This window comes from Camelus dromedarius, chromosome 21, assembly GCF_036321535.1.
Source record: "Camelus dromedarius isolate mCamDro1 chromosome 21, mCamDro1.pat, whole genome shotgun sequence".
Classification (NCBI taxonomy): domain Eukaryota; kingdom Metazoa; phylum Chordata; class Mammalia; order Artiodactyla; family Camelidae; genus Camelus; species Camelus dromedarius.
Genome location: NC_087456.1, coordinates 14140711 through 14156614, shown reverse-complemented (window position 1 = coordinate 14156614; position 15904 = coordinate 14140711). Strand labels below are relative to the sequence as shown.

General features: G+C 38.5%; 1 protein-coding gene across 3 annotated transcripts in view; it reads right to left on the bottom strand.

The window, feature by feature from the left end:
* CENPF (centromere protein F) overlaps positions 1-15290 on the bottom strand; it is a 50512-nt gene extending 35222 nt beyond the window's left edge. For all 3 annotated transcript variants that reach the window (XM_031438581.2, XM_010992104.3, XM_064477187.1), the window contains exons 1-7: positions 15185-15290; positions 12370-12568; positions 11517-11713; positions 6626-6747; positions 6096-6187; positions 4103-4394; positions 2776-2978 (exon numbers count right to left, since the gene is read on the bottom strand). In XM_031438581.2, coding sequence (XP_031294441.2) covers positions 2776-2978; positions 4103-4394; positions 6096-6187; positions 6626-6747; positions 11517-11713; positions 12370-12531 — 1068 coding nt within the window. In that variant the 5' untranslated portion in view covers positions 12532-12568; positions 15185-15290. The remainder of the gene's footprint in view (positions 1-2775; positions 2979-4102; positions 4395-6095; positions 6188-6625; positions 6748-11516; positions 11714-12369; positions 12569-15184) is intronic.
* Between the last annotated feature and the right edge of the window lie 614 nt (positions 15291-15904).

Sequence of the window (15904 nt, the reverse complement as noted above, 5' to 3'; positions counted from 1 at the left end):
TGGTAAGAAGAGACCTCATCAAATATGTTAGACTGAATAAGGATTTGGTGATCTTGTCACACCAAAACCAACAAAGCAAATGTAAAAAGATAAGCATAATTCTTATATATCAGAAGGCCTGACTTCGCAGAAATAAAAATGAAAATGAGCTTAATTGACAAGGAACTCAATATAATAATAACAGCTACTATTATGAGTTCACCATCTGCCAGGCACTATGCTAAAGCCTTTATAAAAATTAAAACAAACAATCTTATGACACAGACATTATTATTGACACCATCTTACTAATTAGGCAACTGAGGCTCAGAAGTTAATTAAATAGCTCCAAAGCAACACAATTGGGGTGTGGCAGAGCCAGGGCTCAAACTCAGGTCTTTCAATTTAAAAAATCAAATTACAAACTCAGACTGCACAAGGAGAATAAATGTGTGGATCAAGAGAGATCATGTTCCTTCATACATCTGATCCATAGTTATCAAGAATTTCTCTATGCAAAACACTGCACAAGAAGAATTCTAAAATGAACCTGGACTGCCACTTCCAGGAAGGTGGAAGAGACGAACACTTCCCTATTCCTGCCATCAAGAACAATTCAAAACCCTGCATATTAGATTAAGACAAACATAAGAAAGGTCTGAAAGGGGAGAAGAAAGCAGGTTGACTAGGGACTTTGGGACCCAAGGAAAAACATGTCAGTGCTGGAAGAACACTGTTAACCCAGAATCCTATACCTTGCAGAAATATCTTTCAGGAATGAAGAGGAAATCAAGACATTCTCAGACTAAAGAAAAGTTAGAGGATTTGTGGCCAGTATATCTACACTAAAAGAATGGTTAAAGGAAGTTCTCTAAACAGAAAGGAAATGATAAAAGGAAATTTGGAAGGAATCGGGAAGGAAGAATAAGTGAAGGAACAGTACAGGCATATACAATAGGCTTTCCTTCTCTTCTTCAGCTTTCTAAATTATGTTTGATGAATGAAGCAAAAATTATAACACTGTCTAATGTGGTTCTAAATATATGTAAAGAAAACACTTAAGAAAATTATACTATAAATAGGAGAGGGTGTAAGGACAAAAAGGGGAGTAAATTTTCTGTAATTCATTAGAGCTGGTAGAATGACAACATCAATAAACTGTGGTAAGTTGTATTGTACATTATCTAGAACAATCACTATAAAACCTCTACAGAGAAATACAAGCAAAAACACTATTGATAATTCAAAACAGAATCCTAAAAAAATGTTCAAGTAACCTACAGGAAGGCAGGAAATATGAAAACAGAGGGGGAAAAAAGGAAAGAAATAAAAAACAAAAAATAAGATGGAAGACTTAAGCCATGACATATCAGTAATTACACTAAATAATAAATAGTCTAAATACACTAATTAAAATACAGGTACTGTTTATAAAAGTGAAAAGTGCTTTAAAAGAATGCATCATAAAATATGACCCAAATATATGCTGTCCACACAAAACTCACATTAGGCCTATTTTTTAATTTAATAGGATAGATAGGCTGAAAGTAAAAAGACAGAAATACATCATGTAAACATAAATCAAAGGAAAGCTGAAGTGACTGAAAAAAAAAAAAAAAAAGAAAGAAAGAAAGAACCTGTGTCCCTGGAAGCAAATAGAAGATATAGGTCTATCTGCTACAGTGGTTTTTACCCACTGCCCTAAAAATATCTAGAGTTTACTAAAGGTAAATTCCATAGGCCCACTTCAGACGTGGGTCTAACAAGACTAATTCTGCAAGTTTCTCAGTGATTCTGCCAGTTAGCCAAGTGTGGGAACTGCAGGGCTGGAGCATAAATAATGATAATAAAAAGGTCATGAGCAGGATGGGTGGTGCCAGGAGAAAAGATCTCACTGCACTCCCAGGAGCTCACAGGAGGAGAAACATGTCAAGAGTATTCCAAGAGGAAGGTATGCCAAGCAGTAAGGCAAATGTGAGAAAAACACTGGCCCAGACAACAATTAGGCTCAAGAAACACCAAATAAAATGCAGTCGGTCCTAGAAGATAATTCATTTTTCTTTATACTTGTCATCATATACCACACTACCTATGTGACTGATACATCTATGTTACATCCCCCATTAGGATGAAATTTCACAAGGTGAGTGAGTGTTGTCTATTTTCTCACTACTCCATCCTCAGGTCTAGAATAGTGCCTGACACAGAGCAGACAATCAATCAGTATTTGTCAAATGAGTCAATGATTGAATGAATAATAGAAAAAAACAGAAGAAAAAACTAGAGAGGTAGGTTGAGGGAAAAGCAATAAGAAAAACGAAAAACCAAAACAACCACCAAAAAAACCCTCAGGTAACAGGCTAAGAAGCCTGGGCTTAATTAAAACCTTAAGATTAAGGGGCAGGAATGCGTATACTGGATCCTACGAGTAGATCTGTTCAATCCTATCATATGTCCTAAACCTCTTTTAAAGCTGCATGACTTTAAGTGCCTCTTCTATGTATCAGGCACTTGCCAGGTGCTGTATATACAAAATCTTTATTCTTCCCCACCCTCTGAGATGTAAAAGAGATCAGTGACTTACCCAAGTCCCTTGGCTGAGAAAATGTGTAGTCTAGATTGGACCCCAGATCTACCCAACTCTAAAAGAACTTCTGCTCAACTGTATCAATACTGCCTAGCATATATTAATAAGGTTCACCCTAACATTTCATAAGTCTAAGTGTAAAGTACTCTCTCCAAAGAACCGTACGAGACGAGGGGAGGTTTATCAGTAACTCATGGAAAGTCAAGTACCTTGGTGGAGGCCTGGTCATACTGTGCTGTCGTTCTCACTAGTTCGTCCCTACTTTTGTTCAAAACCTTCTCTTTTTCATTTAGTTCCATTTTTGCTTTCTCCAGTTGGAGTTGGAGTTCTTGAAGTTTATTCACTTGGCCTTTCATTTCTTTTTCTTGTCCTTGCAGACGTAGTTCCAACTCACTAATCTTGCTCCTTAGCTCTTAAATCACAAACAAAACCCGCACTTCAATTGATGTATATTTTTCACAAAGAAATTTACAACTAAATTCAGAATATATTAATCTATGTTACTCTGCTCTGAAATCTTTGATGAGTCAAATATAAATCAATTCACATTAAACACAGAAGCTACTTTAATGGATTCAGTTTCAGTGTTTATTCTATTGTTGTTTGTATTCAAATATCCTATAGAAAGCAGAAGGAACAAATTTTCTTATGTTTTCACAGAGAAACTCTGGGGAGAAGATGCTTTTCTAAAATCATGAATAGTATCTTATCGAGACTACAAAAAGTGCATCACATATAACACCCTGCACTAAAATTAGCACTTGGCTTTATACACCAGCAAACTAATATTTGTTTTGTGCCCATATCAATGCCAATGAGTGCTAAGCAGTGAAAAATTCACCCTCCCGTATTTTCCAGAAGCTTTACCCCCAGTAAAGATCAAGACAGTGTGAACCTCCTCTACTGCCAAAGTTAACAATTTTTTTTCATTTTTTTCCCTCACTTATACACAATGTTGGTTCCAGTGGTACGGCAGTGTGACAGCTCTCACCAGGGCACACTGACGGTGATTTTCAATCTATCACAGCACTGGAAATTATAGTCTGCAGAGTAGATTCCAAAACACCACCTGGCAGCCTTGGCTGTCAGCAGCAGCGTGGTGCGGCAGCCAAGGTTACAGGTTTGCTCCCATATGGACAACCTGGCAGCACACGGCAAAGCTGTTCTGCGGACACATGCCACACCTCTGGCCAAAACCGGCCAGATCACCGGCTTGGTCCATGGGCCACAAAAGGAGCCAAATGCTAAGTGGGGAGTGTCAACTGTAACCCACCTGCTTGCCCTGCTGCTGGAAAGCCAGAGGCACTCACCCTGCTTTTGAAGGCTTCAGGGCACCAGCTTTTTAGTACAAATACAGGTACCTTTCAAAATGGTGATCTCTTTTCTCATTATCACAGACAGTATTTCACACCACCCGTCTGGGATGCTGACCACTGATGGGCCTCACAAAACATCTTAGCAGTTCCTAGGACTAAAAATGTCTGGAGTCATCTCTGAAATTATCTCAGGAAAATTTAACTTAACTCAAAAAGTTACCTTGATTTTGGGCTTTTAATTGATCCAAAAGATGAGGATTGCTAGAATTATCACAGAAACTGCTGTTAGCATCTCTTTTCCCCATTTGCAAAGTTGATCTACTCGGAGTCACTTCTTGTTCCCCAGAAAAATACGATGCAGAGAAATCTCTCCTAATTGGAGTCTTTAGAGCACTGGATGAAAGACGACTTGGAGTCTTGTCTTGTTGCCATGAGAACACAGATGATGAAGCCTGATGTCGGGCAATGTCCCGGTGATTCATGGTGCTTTGCGGAATGGCCTGGCTCGCTTTCTGTAAAAATAGAAACTCTTTAAAGCCCTTGAGAAGTCACAATATTTAAGACTATGTACTTATTTTCAAATAGAACATAAAACCATGCCAAGAGGGTAACACTTCCACTGTGTACCAAGAAAGAACATTCATCAAGTCAAGGGAACCACTGCATCCCAATACCCAGTGAGGACATATTCTAACAGTCAGACTTAGCATTCAAGGGTGAAGCCAGCACTATCTGAGGCGCACTCTATTTTAAATGGGCTCAGTTTTTGTATTCATTCTGCATCCCTCCCATACTTCATACAAACACATGTGAGTACTTACTTCCATTTTGAATTCTGAAATTTGGTTTTCCTTTGCCTTCCTTGGTCACCTCCCCCTGTAGCTTTCCACAAAGAGACTCAAAATTCAATAGTAACCTAGAGAACTCTTTCAAGAATCTACTTTCCACCATACCACTCCCACAGAAAAAAAGTCATATAAAGGTATTTTATAGTATATAACAGACATTTGTGGATTATCTGCTGTTTTGAATTCTTTTTGTTCTTCTCTCTGCTCTGTTCTGACCAGATGTGCCTGTAGATGCTGAGTTAAATTTTTTATAGCAAAGGCTTTTCTTGCAACTGGGACAGGTTTATGGTTTATGGAGACTCACATCCCTTCACAGAATAACTCTGGGAATAGATGTCAGAGGGAGAATCAATACCAGTGACTGAAATGGATAACAAAGCACATGATATTTCCAATACAGACAGGAGAATTACTGCTTAGTCTTTATTCACCTTGATAGGCAATGCCTTTGCTACCTATCAAAACCCTGGTGATCTCAAAACAAGGGTTAAAGGCATAAAAAGAATTAAAATTGTTAAAGCTCTAATAGGTACTTTTTGATTCTCATCATTAAGGCGTCTGGTTATAAATTCAGCCTGAAACTGTTGGCTAAGTTGTGTCATCTCACCAAGTTCATATGTTTAGTGCAAATGTACCATCAAGTGTCAAACTGGAATTTTTTTTTTTAAACAAATCACATCATGTGAGCAGAAATGGTGAAGGTATAGCCTATAGATACCAGGTATTTTCAGGATCAGTCCTGAAACTAAAAGCTGGGGTTTCTAAAACATGGATTTTGTCTATTTTATTGATATTAAGCAAATCTTTTCACCCACCCACCTCTCTCTGCTTTTTTTTTAACCTGTATCAAAATGGAGTCTAAAACCCTTGTCAACAACTTATTTAAAAGAATTGGGGAGATTATGTTGATTACATTCTCACCTGAAATAAACATTTCAAGGATAACGATCCCCAAACCTCACGTCCCTGATGGCAGTCACCATATTCCATCAGAAGGTCTGAATATGACACTATCATCCCCAGGTTCTAAAGCCAGCCAGTGAGGGTCAGGAGTGACTCTGGTCCCACCCTCTCCAAACATGTTCTTTATCATTAGATCTTAACAGAAAAATAATTATGTTACCACCATTTCTATGGAATTCAGTGAGCATTTAATATTTAGGGATAAAGTAATCTCCCGCTCTATTTTACTCACTCTTACCTATTTTTCATCTTAAAAATATTATAACCAATGAGCCAGGAACTTTATTTTCTTGGTTTAAGAAAAATGTGTCAGCTCTATGTAAAACAGATTCTTCTCCATCCTTGTTCTATCCTATCAAAGCACTTCTTCAACCGCATCCTCAAGGCCCATAAGTTACTTACCTTTGCCTGCAAGGTTTTCACCTCTGCCTCTAATCTTTTTCGTTCTTCAACTTCTTTATTATATTTTTCTTTTAGATCTTCATATTTGGAACCTAAACTCAGACATTGAGACACAGTTTCACTTCAATCATTGATTTCTCGAAGGAATTCAGATCAAGAATCATTATAATAGACAGTCTAGAAACAAGTATCTCAATACATCAGATAGAAAGAACGTTTTGGTTAAGGCAACAGATACTGATCAAATTACTCCAATATCAAAATATATGTAAACATAGCTGTTTTGAATATTCCAAAACTGAATTATTTTTAAAACATACCATAGAAGGATAAAGTGAAAAGTTAGTCTTGTTAACCTGATGGCTCAGCATAATTCAACAAATACACAAAAATATATGTAACTGGTGGTTGCTTTTTTTTTTTTTAATGCTTAATTCAGAAGTTGAATTCAAAGCTGAATGAATTCATTTCTGTGGCAGAATTAAAATCTCAATAATAGAGCTATTTATACAAACGGAAAAAACCCTTACCACTATAATATTGACTTGGTGTGAGTGGAGTTGTAAAAATTTTTTGTGGCGTAATGCACGCATTCAGAGAGACATCTGCAGACTGTGCAGCTTGTTGGCTTCTTTCAAGTTCAGATTTACACCTGTGAGAAAAGGACCCAAGGGCTCACCAAATCAGAGAAACAGCTACAGAATCCCAACACCACAGGTTACTAGAAAGAAATGAACTTGCAAAAAACCCACCCTCTAAGAATTCTTATCACTTCATTTATTCAACAGACATTTAATAAGAACTAACTTATGAGATAGATATAAACTCAGTCCCCTGTCTTCAGAGGAATTCAGTCTAGTTAGGGAAACAGAAATATAAACTGATAATCACAATGTTATGAAGGCTATCATGAAGATCTATAATTGCCACTATAGTAGCAAAGAAGAGTTGGGAGGGTGAGGACCTATTCCAAGGAAATTTTATATTCTAAGCCCAAGATAGACACAGTGCTAAAAAAGAACCCAGAACTTCAGAAACACAGGAGGAAACTGGTGTCATTGAACATGGGTTCCAATCACAAACTGGGATGGCACTACTTATACCACTGTCATCACAAAAACATAGACTTACGTACATACCATGTCTTCTATGACATTATTAAAATACATATATATAAATCAGGTTCACATAATGCATCTAAAAGAGATACGGCGGGACACAGATCCAAAGAAATGGAGAAAGTAAGCTATATACAGTCGTCCTCCACATCCGCGGGTGTTAGTCCCAGGACCCCTGCAGATAACAAAATCTGCGGATGCTCAAGTCCCTCGTATAAAATGGCAGAGTACACTGGGCCCTTCCTATCTGTGGGTGCAGAACCAGTGGACACAGAGGGCCAACTGCATTGTGTATGGGTACAGATTATCCCTACCTTTTAAGTTCTGAACACCTTTCAGAATCAAACAACCTAAGTTAAGAGTGGACTCAATTCTTGCAACTGTCTAATGTCTCTGATTTTAACTTAACACAAGAAATAAAATGAACACCCTATTAGAATGGCTAAGGATGCGTGCACCATTCTTCTTGCCATGGACACATTACTTAAAGCAGGGAGTGAACAAAGTAGTGAAGAAAGCGCCTCAGAGCCCTAGCTCCACCCAGCTCCAAATTCAATCTGGAAGGAAGAAGCCATGTATGACCTAAAAACGGCTACTCAGCAAGTCAAATCACCACATTCAAACTTCAACTTTCGGTAGGTCATGGCCGTCCAATAAAAATATTCTATTAACATGAAAAAAGTAACAAGAAATAAGTGAATCTAACAAGAAATAAGTGAATCTAATCTTAATATTTTATGAAACTCAATATTTTCAATATTATCATTTCAACTTATAATCAGTACAAAAATCATTAAGATATTTTACATGTACTAAATCTTCAGAATTTGGTGTGCACCGTGTACTCCCAGCACATATCTATTTACACTAGCCACATTTCAAGTGTTCAGTAGCCATACATAGCCAGTGGCTACCATATTGGACATTGCAGGTAGGCAGACTCCCAAAGATGTAACAAGGTTGGGGACTCCAGAGATCAATCTTGAAGATCGTTGCAAAATCGGTGTTTCTTTTCCCTCTCAAATTCACATCTTATACCCTTTACCCTATCTTTTCATTAAAAAATAAATAAAATTTTATTAATTTTAAATATTAGATAAAAGTATAACCTGCTATTATTTTTATAAACCTTTGTTTCCCATCTCCTAAGGGAATAGAAATACAAACCATCATCACCAAAAAAAAGCACTAAATTAAGTTGCTTTTTCTAGTTTAATTTAATTGTATGAGATTACCAATATTTGCAGTTTTTGACCAGCATTTCAAATGTTCAACCTCACTTGTTCAAGACATTCTTGAAACATAATTGGTGGCCTTGGAGATGGAAAAAATAAGTTCCTACCCTGAATTTGAAGGTTACCAGTGAGAATTAAAAAACTGTACTCAATAGTTTCTGTAGTCTATGGATTTTATACTCTTAACAGTTTTTATACTATAGCAAAGTATATACAATAGTTTTTATAGTCTAAAGTTTATATTGTTTATAAGCTTTTATAAGCACCTATATCCATCAACACTGTATATCATAAAAATTTTTTAAACTAAATGTTCTATTCTAACACCATGATGATGATGATGATGATGATGACTAACAACTGAAAATAATGATAATACTAATGCTAACATTTAACAGCTCCTACGTCTCACGTACAACCCTGAGCACTTTATACCTACAAGCATATGTGCTACCAAATGGCACTTTTCAATGAAATATAGAAATGTATACAAAAGCATCTTTTCCTCAAATGTTAAAAATACAAACATTTCTATCTAAATTATTAAAATCACTACTTCTAAAACTGGCAGCTAAAATGTGCTTTCCAAAGGAATAATCATTCCAGCATACTGAAGTGAGCGTCCTACTTTCCATGCACCTGCTTTCCAAAACAAATGCTTCTCACTCATTCACTCATTCATTCAACAAATATTTGAGGACCTACAATTGCCAAGTGCTAGGAATACAGTGGTGAATAAGACAGACAAGGTCCCTGTTCTAATAGAGTTCAGGAAAACAAAAAAAAACCTCAACAAGATAGAAATTTATTTATCATTCTAACATGCAACTTATATATAGACAGTCAGCTTCCCACATGGATTGGAAACAAAATTAGAAAAAGACTTCTGTGTATCTAAATTATCATCTTCACAAAAAGACAAGCGTATAGTCATCCCTTGGTATCTGGAAAAGATTCGTTCCAGGACCCCCTTGAGTACCAAAATCTGGAGATGCTTAACTCTCATCTAAATAACATAGGTAATATTTGCATATAAATATGCGCATTCTCCCCTACACTTTAAATCATCTCTAGGTTACTTATAATACCTAATACAATGCAAACGCTACATAAGTAGCTGTCGGCACACAGCAAAATTTAAGTTTCTCTTTTGAAAGCCTCTGGAATTTTTTTTCCAAATATTTTTCGACCCTCGGTTGAATCTGCAGATGCAGAACTCATGGGTACAGAGAACCAACTGTGATTTTTAAATGTTTTAACTTTCAAAAATATGTTTGCTATGTAGGTAGAATTAAGATTATTGCAACTATGCTAGGAAAAAACATTCTTGGTATCAAAATATTTATTAATTACAAATGGAAAAATAGTAACTTTACACTACAGAAACCCTGATAACACCCTAACCAAGTGATAAGGTTAAAAGCCATACTAAATCATGCACCCTCTGATGTGGTGTACTGGGAAAGGCACGTCACTGCTTCTGTGGTTTCTTACCAAAAATTCATAACCTCAGTCTGACCTAGCAATTCTCCATCCAGGATGATTTAGCCCTCCCAAAGGGCATATGGCAATGCCTGGAGACATTTTTGATCATCAATACTTGGATGTGGGATAAGTGCTACTGGCATCTAGGGAGTAGAGGCCAGGAATTCCTAGTATCTTACAATGCACAAGGCAGCCTTCCACAACAAAGAATAATCCAGTCCAAAATGCCAGCTCTGCCGCTGTTGAAAAACAGCAGACAAACCCAAGTTGAGGACTATTCTACAAAAGAGGGGACTAGTACTCCTTAAAAATGTCAAGGTCAAAAGAGACAAGAAACCGTCACAGCTTAGGAAAAATACAAGACATCAACTAAATGCAATGTGGAATCCTGGATCCGATTCTGGAACAGAAAAAGGACATTACTGGAAAATCTAGTGAAATTCTAATAAAGTCTGTAGTTTGGTTACTGGTATTGAATCTGTTTATTTCTGATTTGGTCATTGTATACTATGTATGTAAGATGTCAACAATTTCTTTTTCTGGAAGTCTAAAGTTATTTCAAAATAAAAAATTTTTAAAAATGTCTGGCAGTATGTTTGTGTAATTAGCAATGGGGCAATTTGCTAAAGTCTTTTATGCTTTTAGCCTTTATCACTCCTTGTTATTTTGCCAAAATTCTACTATTAGAACAAAAAGATTCCATTTGTAAGCTAGCAGCATTCAGGTCCCACTAAATTTATCTTGATTCATGCCTCTAGTTGTTTGGGGTTTTTTTTTTTAAATGGAAAAGTAGTAATAAGTGCCTTTTTTATTGCTTAAATATGGTATTGAAACTGGTGAATTGATTATGTAAGGCTTAAGATGGAAAATGGGTCTCTCAAATGGGAACTCTCAGGAGGAAAATCTTCTTGACTTCACTTCCCTCCTCTCCAGCTGAGATTCTATGGCACACGACTTCAGCCACTCTCTTCCAATAACCTCCATTATTCCATATTCTTCTATCCCATCACCCTGGCCCAAAGCAACCCTAAATCAATTTTCTTGTATACCTTCTCAGCATTTATATCCCATATGTTGAAAAAAGAAAAAAAAAATCATACAACTCTATAAATTCCACTATAAATTCCCAGTCCCCAATCTCAACTGAGCCCGCAAACTCTTCAGTCCTTTCGTAGTTCCCTAATTCTTTCATTCCCTACAACAGCTTTTCCACTCAGAGAAAACATAAGCCATCAGTATAAGCCATGCTTTAACTTCCCTCCATCTTTTCAGTAACCACTGCTGAGAGTTTTGGTTATTATTGATTATTGTGTCACCCAGTAACAAACACAGTGCGTGGCACATAAAGTGTGAGTAAATGAATAAGCTAGCCACTATTTCATAAATTTATACAATACTGAACCCTGCCACAAGAGGACTGAAGTGTATAAGAAAAGAATTAATTTTCTTCGAATCATTGTTTATTCCACTGGAAAGAAAATAAACTGCAATGCATAATAATTACATCATAAAAGGAAATGATAGAGCATCTGATGAATACAAACAAAGATAGCCATAATAAATACCATTCAAAAAAAAGTTACCTTTTAAGTTCCTGTTCCAGTTTTTCTATTTGCTTTTTGCTTGAATTCAGTTGTCCTTCTTGGAAATTCACTTGTGACTCCTTGACTTGAAGTTCATGAGAAATCTTCTGCTTGGTCTTCTCCAGATTTTCACATATTTCCATCAAGCTTTGGTTCTCTCTTTTCAGGTTTGCGCCCTCGTTTTTTTCATTCTCAACCTAATGGGGTTTGTTCAAAAGGAAATAGGTCTCTTACTCATGGACTTACCCAGTATTATTTGGAAATCTGAGTTTAACACTGATGACTAATTTTCTGAGATACAGTTGTAATAATCCAGATGTTAATGCGTGATAAACAGAGAAATTTTAGATGAAAAATTCTCCCGCTAGCAAAAACATTTTAGAAGCGATGATTATAGTATTACTACCCTGTTGGCTAACACAGAGGTACAAAAGAAGTACTACTTAAGTTTCCATTTATTAGTCCTGAAGAGATCTGGGAATACTAAGGTGAAAAACTCACTCTCAGAAAGCGGTATCTCTTTGTACCACAAAGTGCTCTAATACTGTCCCCTGAATTTGGAGCCAGAGGCTTTCCACCACGTTGGTGCAGAATGCAAATGCAGTGCCCAATTCATGGTCCCAGCCGGAAGTTAAAATGGAACTCAGCAGCCCTACATGTTAGCAGGTAAGCAGAAATGAGGAGAGGATGGAGAAAATGAAGTGATTAAAATAAAAATGACTCACAGAGGAGAGGAGAGGGGTTACCACCTGAAGATAGCAAAATCATTTTTCTCTAAATTTGGAAAACCAAGATAAAACGATTCCTCCAAATAATGAGTGAACAATTCTAAATACTAGCATTTCGGTGATACCTTCTGTTTCTGCTTCTGCAGTGCCGCCTCCAGGGTTTCAAGCTGGAATTGCCGTTGCTGCCTTTCTTTCTTCAGTTTGTCGAGCTGTCCTTCGAGCTCTTGAATTTTCTGAAGAGCTCTTGTCGGCAGGCCTTCCTTCCATTCTTCCAATGCCCAGCTCATTGTGCTCGCCTTTCTTTATTATTCAAACATTTATAAACTGGAAAGAATGAACAGACTTTTGGTCTTACTATAGTAAAAGGAAACTTAAAATCTCAGAGACTAAGGAAACTACACAACCACTTTAAGAACCAAATTTCAAAACCTGACATTTCAACAGAGTGTAATATCCGTCTTCTTCACCCTCTGAAAGGTGACAGCCAATACCTGATGTCAAGTAGTCCACAACATGCTTGTTTGGCTTTCCCCTTTGCTTTCTGTTTTTCTTATTTCTCATTTTTTACTTCTTATATGGCTCCCTGCTCTCTATTGTTCAGTTTGCTTTCATGATTCAATATATGAATATTTTGCTATAAGGTTTCTGGTGAATAGGCCTTATAGGACAAATAAAATGCATGATAACTTATTTTACAAATGCTCTTCTTTCCTCTCTTCATGTTGTGAATGTGCACTCATACTCTGTCCCTCTCCCTCTGGGAAGCCTTCCTGAGGGCATCCATCATAATCCGGTTATGTCTCCCTATCGCAGTCTCTCATGGCACAGGTACCCCCTTCTCCCAAGTGGTTATCATTTGTTGAGTCAATGCACAAATGAACAAAGGGTGAATGCCCTACTAGCACTAGAATCATCGCAAAATACAGGAAAATTATTCTCCAGACAGACCTGGACCAGGAGCCTTAGTGACAAATCCCTGCTCAGCTACCTACAAGATGTGTGACATCAGGCATGCTCTTTAACTGCTCTGTTCCTTGGTTTCCTCATTTGTAAAAATGGTGATAATAAAGTGGTGGTGACTCCCTAAAGCTTTAGAACAGTATCTCCTGATAAGCTTTCTGTACATGTTAGCCATTATATTAGTCCTTGAAGACGGTTTTTGGGTATTTCTACCTATGGTACCAAGATGGAAGTGGCCTACCCCTTTCTCAGCCACATCTTAGGAAATTTAAATCAGCTGGGAGAAAAGTATGGCAATTATCCTTTATTCATTACCCTTTAGAACTTAAGTGAAAGAAAAAGCATTCATTTTCCAGTTATTTTGGCAACAGAGTGAGAATCCATTTTTTTACTGAATGAAGTCCACACCATTTTAGCGTTTTGTTTCAGTCAGCTTTATCAATGAAATCTGTTATCAGAACAACTAATAAATAGTTGATGAAAGTACTACAAATAATAAAAAAAAATTTCAAAAATTAAGAGAAGCATGGGTCTTGGGAAACATAATTGAGATATCAGGCCTTGGAAAGCCCTGTTTTCTCTGCCATTTACCCCCATTTCCCTTAGACCTTTGAACACAGCATCTTAAACTCCACTCCCACTTACCCAAAAACTACTGAAAGGAGTCTCATGCCTCTCCACCAACAAAGGACAATTTACACTGCTCTGATAGGCTACTCCTTCCATTCCAAACCAGCTTGCTCATTCAGGGGTGGGCATACCATACCTCAGAGGCACACAACTGTAACTTCTAAACAATTCAGTCAGCCTGAAATCATTACGTTGAGGCGCCATAGCCAACAAAATATTAAAAGAAGTTTAAAAAGATCATAGAGATGATGGAAATAAACAGAAGGAAGACTGACAATTAAATACTTTTCCATTTCAAAGTCTAAGATACAGCAATAAAGAAAGGCTTAAAGCAATCACCAGACCCGAGCTAATTTTGATTAGAGGGGACTTTGACAGATTAAGGCATCAACCAACAACAATCTGTGTGGAGCTACTGGGACAAAAGGACAAAAACTGTAAACCTCAAAGTAAAATGTAAGGGACAAAGGGGATGGGAAGCGGGTGATGAAGAAAAGCCCTGGATGTCAAGGTTCTAGCAAAAAAGATGTGCAGGACTATCCTCCCTCCAGAAAATTCTGTCTTTCTATCTTAACTATGTAGAGGACACTCTTCATGCCCAAATTGCACAACCCGATAAAGCGCGGGAGGAAGCTCTTTTGTGACTGTGTGACTCTCACCCCAGCACTGCAGGCCGGTTTTCACTCTTTCCCTTTATCGATGAGAATCCTGCATCTCCACCAAGAAACCGAAACACGCCTACAGTGCCACCGCAGAACCAGTGAATGAAAACTCAGCCTGCTCCTCCAGACCAGGCTCGAGGATAGGACTCACGTCATTTATTTCTGTGTCCTCATCCCACAACGGAGCGAGGAACGCAGGTGCAGCCAAATAAATGTGGCAGGCAAGAGAGAAATGCTCTCGCAACTAACAACAGGCACACCAACCCGCCGCCCAGATCAAAACCCAAGTTTGTATCTCCTCTGTGCAACAAAGGACCGGTGTCCAAATTTCCAACAGGAGCCACTTGTTCCTGGACGCGGAAGTCTGCTAGTAAATACCTGCTGGCCTCTGATTCTTTTACCTTACAGAGGAGGAAACTGATCCCCCAAAGAGCGAGTCCGTAACGAGCAGGGTCTCCGGACACTAGTGCCAGCCCACTTTTACCGGCAGCGGAGGGGCGCCGACACCCCCTAAGAACCGCCCCCGGGGCTGATTCTCCAGTCCCTTCAGATGGGAGGCGGCGGCCCGCTGCACCTTCAGTTCCCTGGAGTGCGATCCCACAGGCATCCCCACCCAGTAACCCTGGGCAGAAAGCCAGCGGCTCCCCCACGCCCGCCGCCAGAGCCGGGACCCAAGCAGGACGCTCACCTCGCTGGCGGTGAACGGAAAACAGCTCTTCAGAGAGTCGGATCCTGGTACAGCCTCCGCGGGCTGCAGCCCCAGTTCCAATTCAAACTGCCCGCGGCCGCCACCCGTTTTCGATTCACCCGCTTCCGGCCGGACCAAACTCGCCTCCAAACCTATTGGTCACTGCCAGCAGCTGTGAGCCAATCCGCTTCCGCGCACTCGGACTGCCGCCTTTGATTGGTCCTTTCGGATAGATTTAAAAAATCAAGCCACACCAGCCGGGGTGCCAGAGCTACGGAGTTTTTTTGTTGTTGTGGGGAGGTGGAGACCACGTGCTTCTACTTAGTTAAGTAGCCGAGTCTGGAAGACGTTTTGAACCGCTATTTCCGCAAAAGCCAGGGAATGGGCTGGCTGATTAGGAGGGTGTGGTCTATCGGCTACAGCCAGCAGTAGTGTGCTGTCTGGTAAAACTCTTAATACCGCACATACATATCTACTTATTTATTAAATATATAATTTAGGACATAGATTTTAGGTACTATTCTGTCATGCATTCTTCAACCAGTGTCACTCTTAACAATTCTTTGAGGAAAGTATTCTTGTTTTTATTTAAAAGTTGACTGAGCCACATAGAAAGCTAAGTCATTTGAAATTGAATCTAGAACATGCAGAATCTCAGTCAAACTGCTGCTCTCTATTGATCATCTTCTAAAGAGGTGATTCTGAATATTTGTTAGCTGG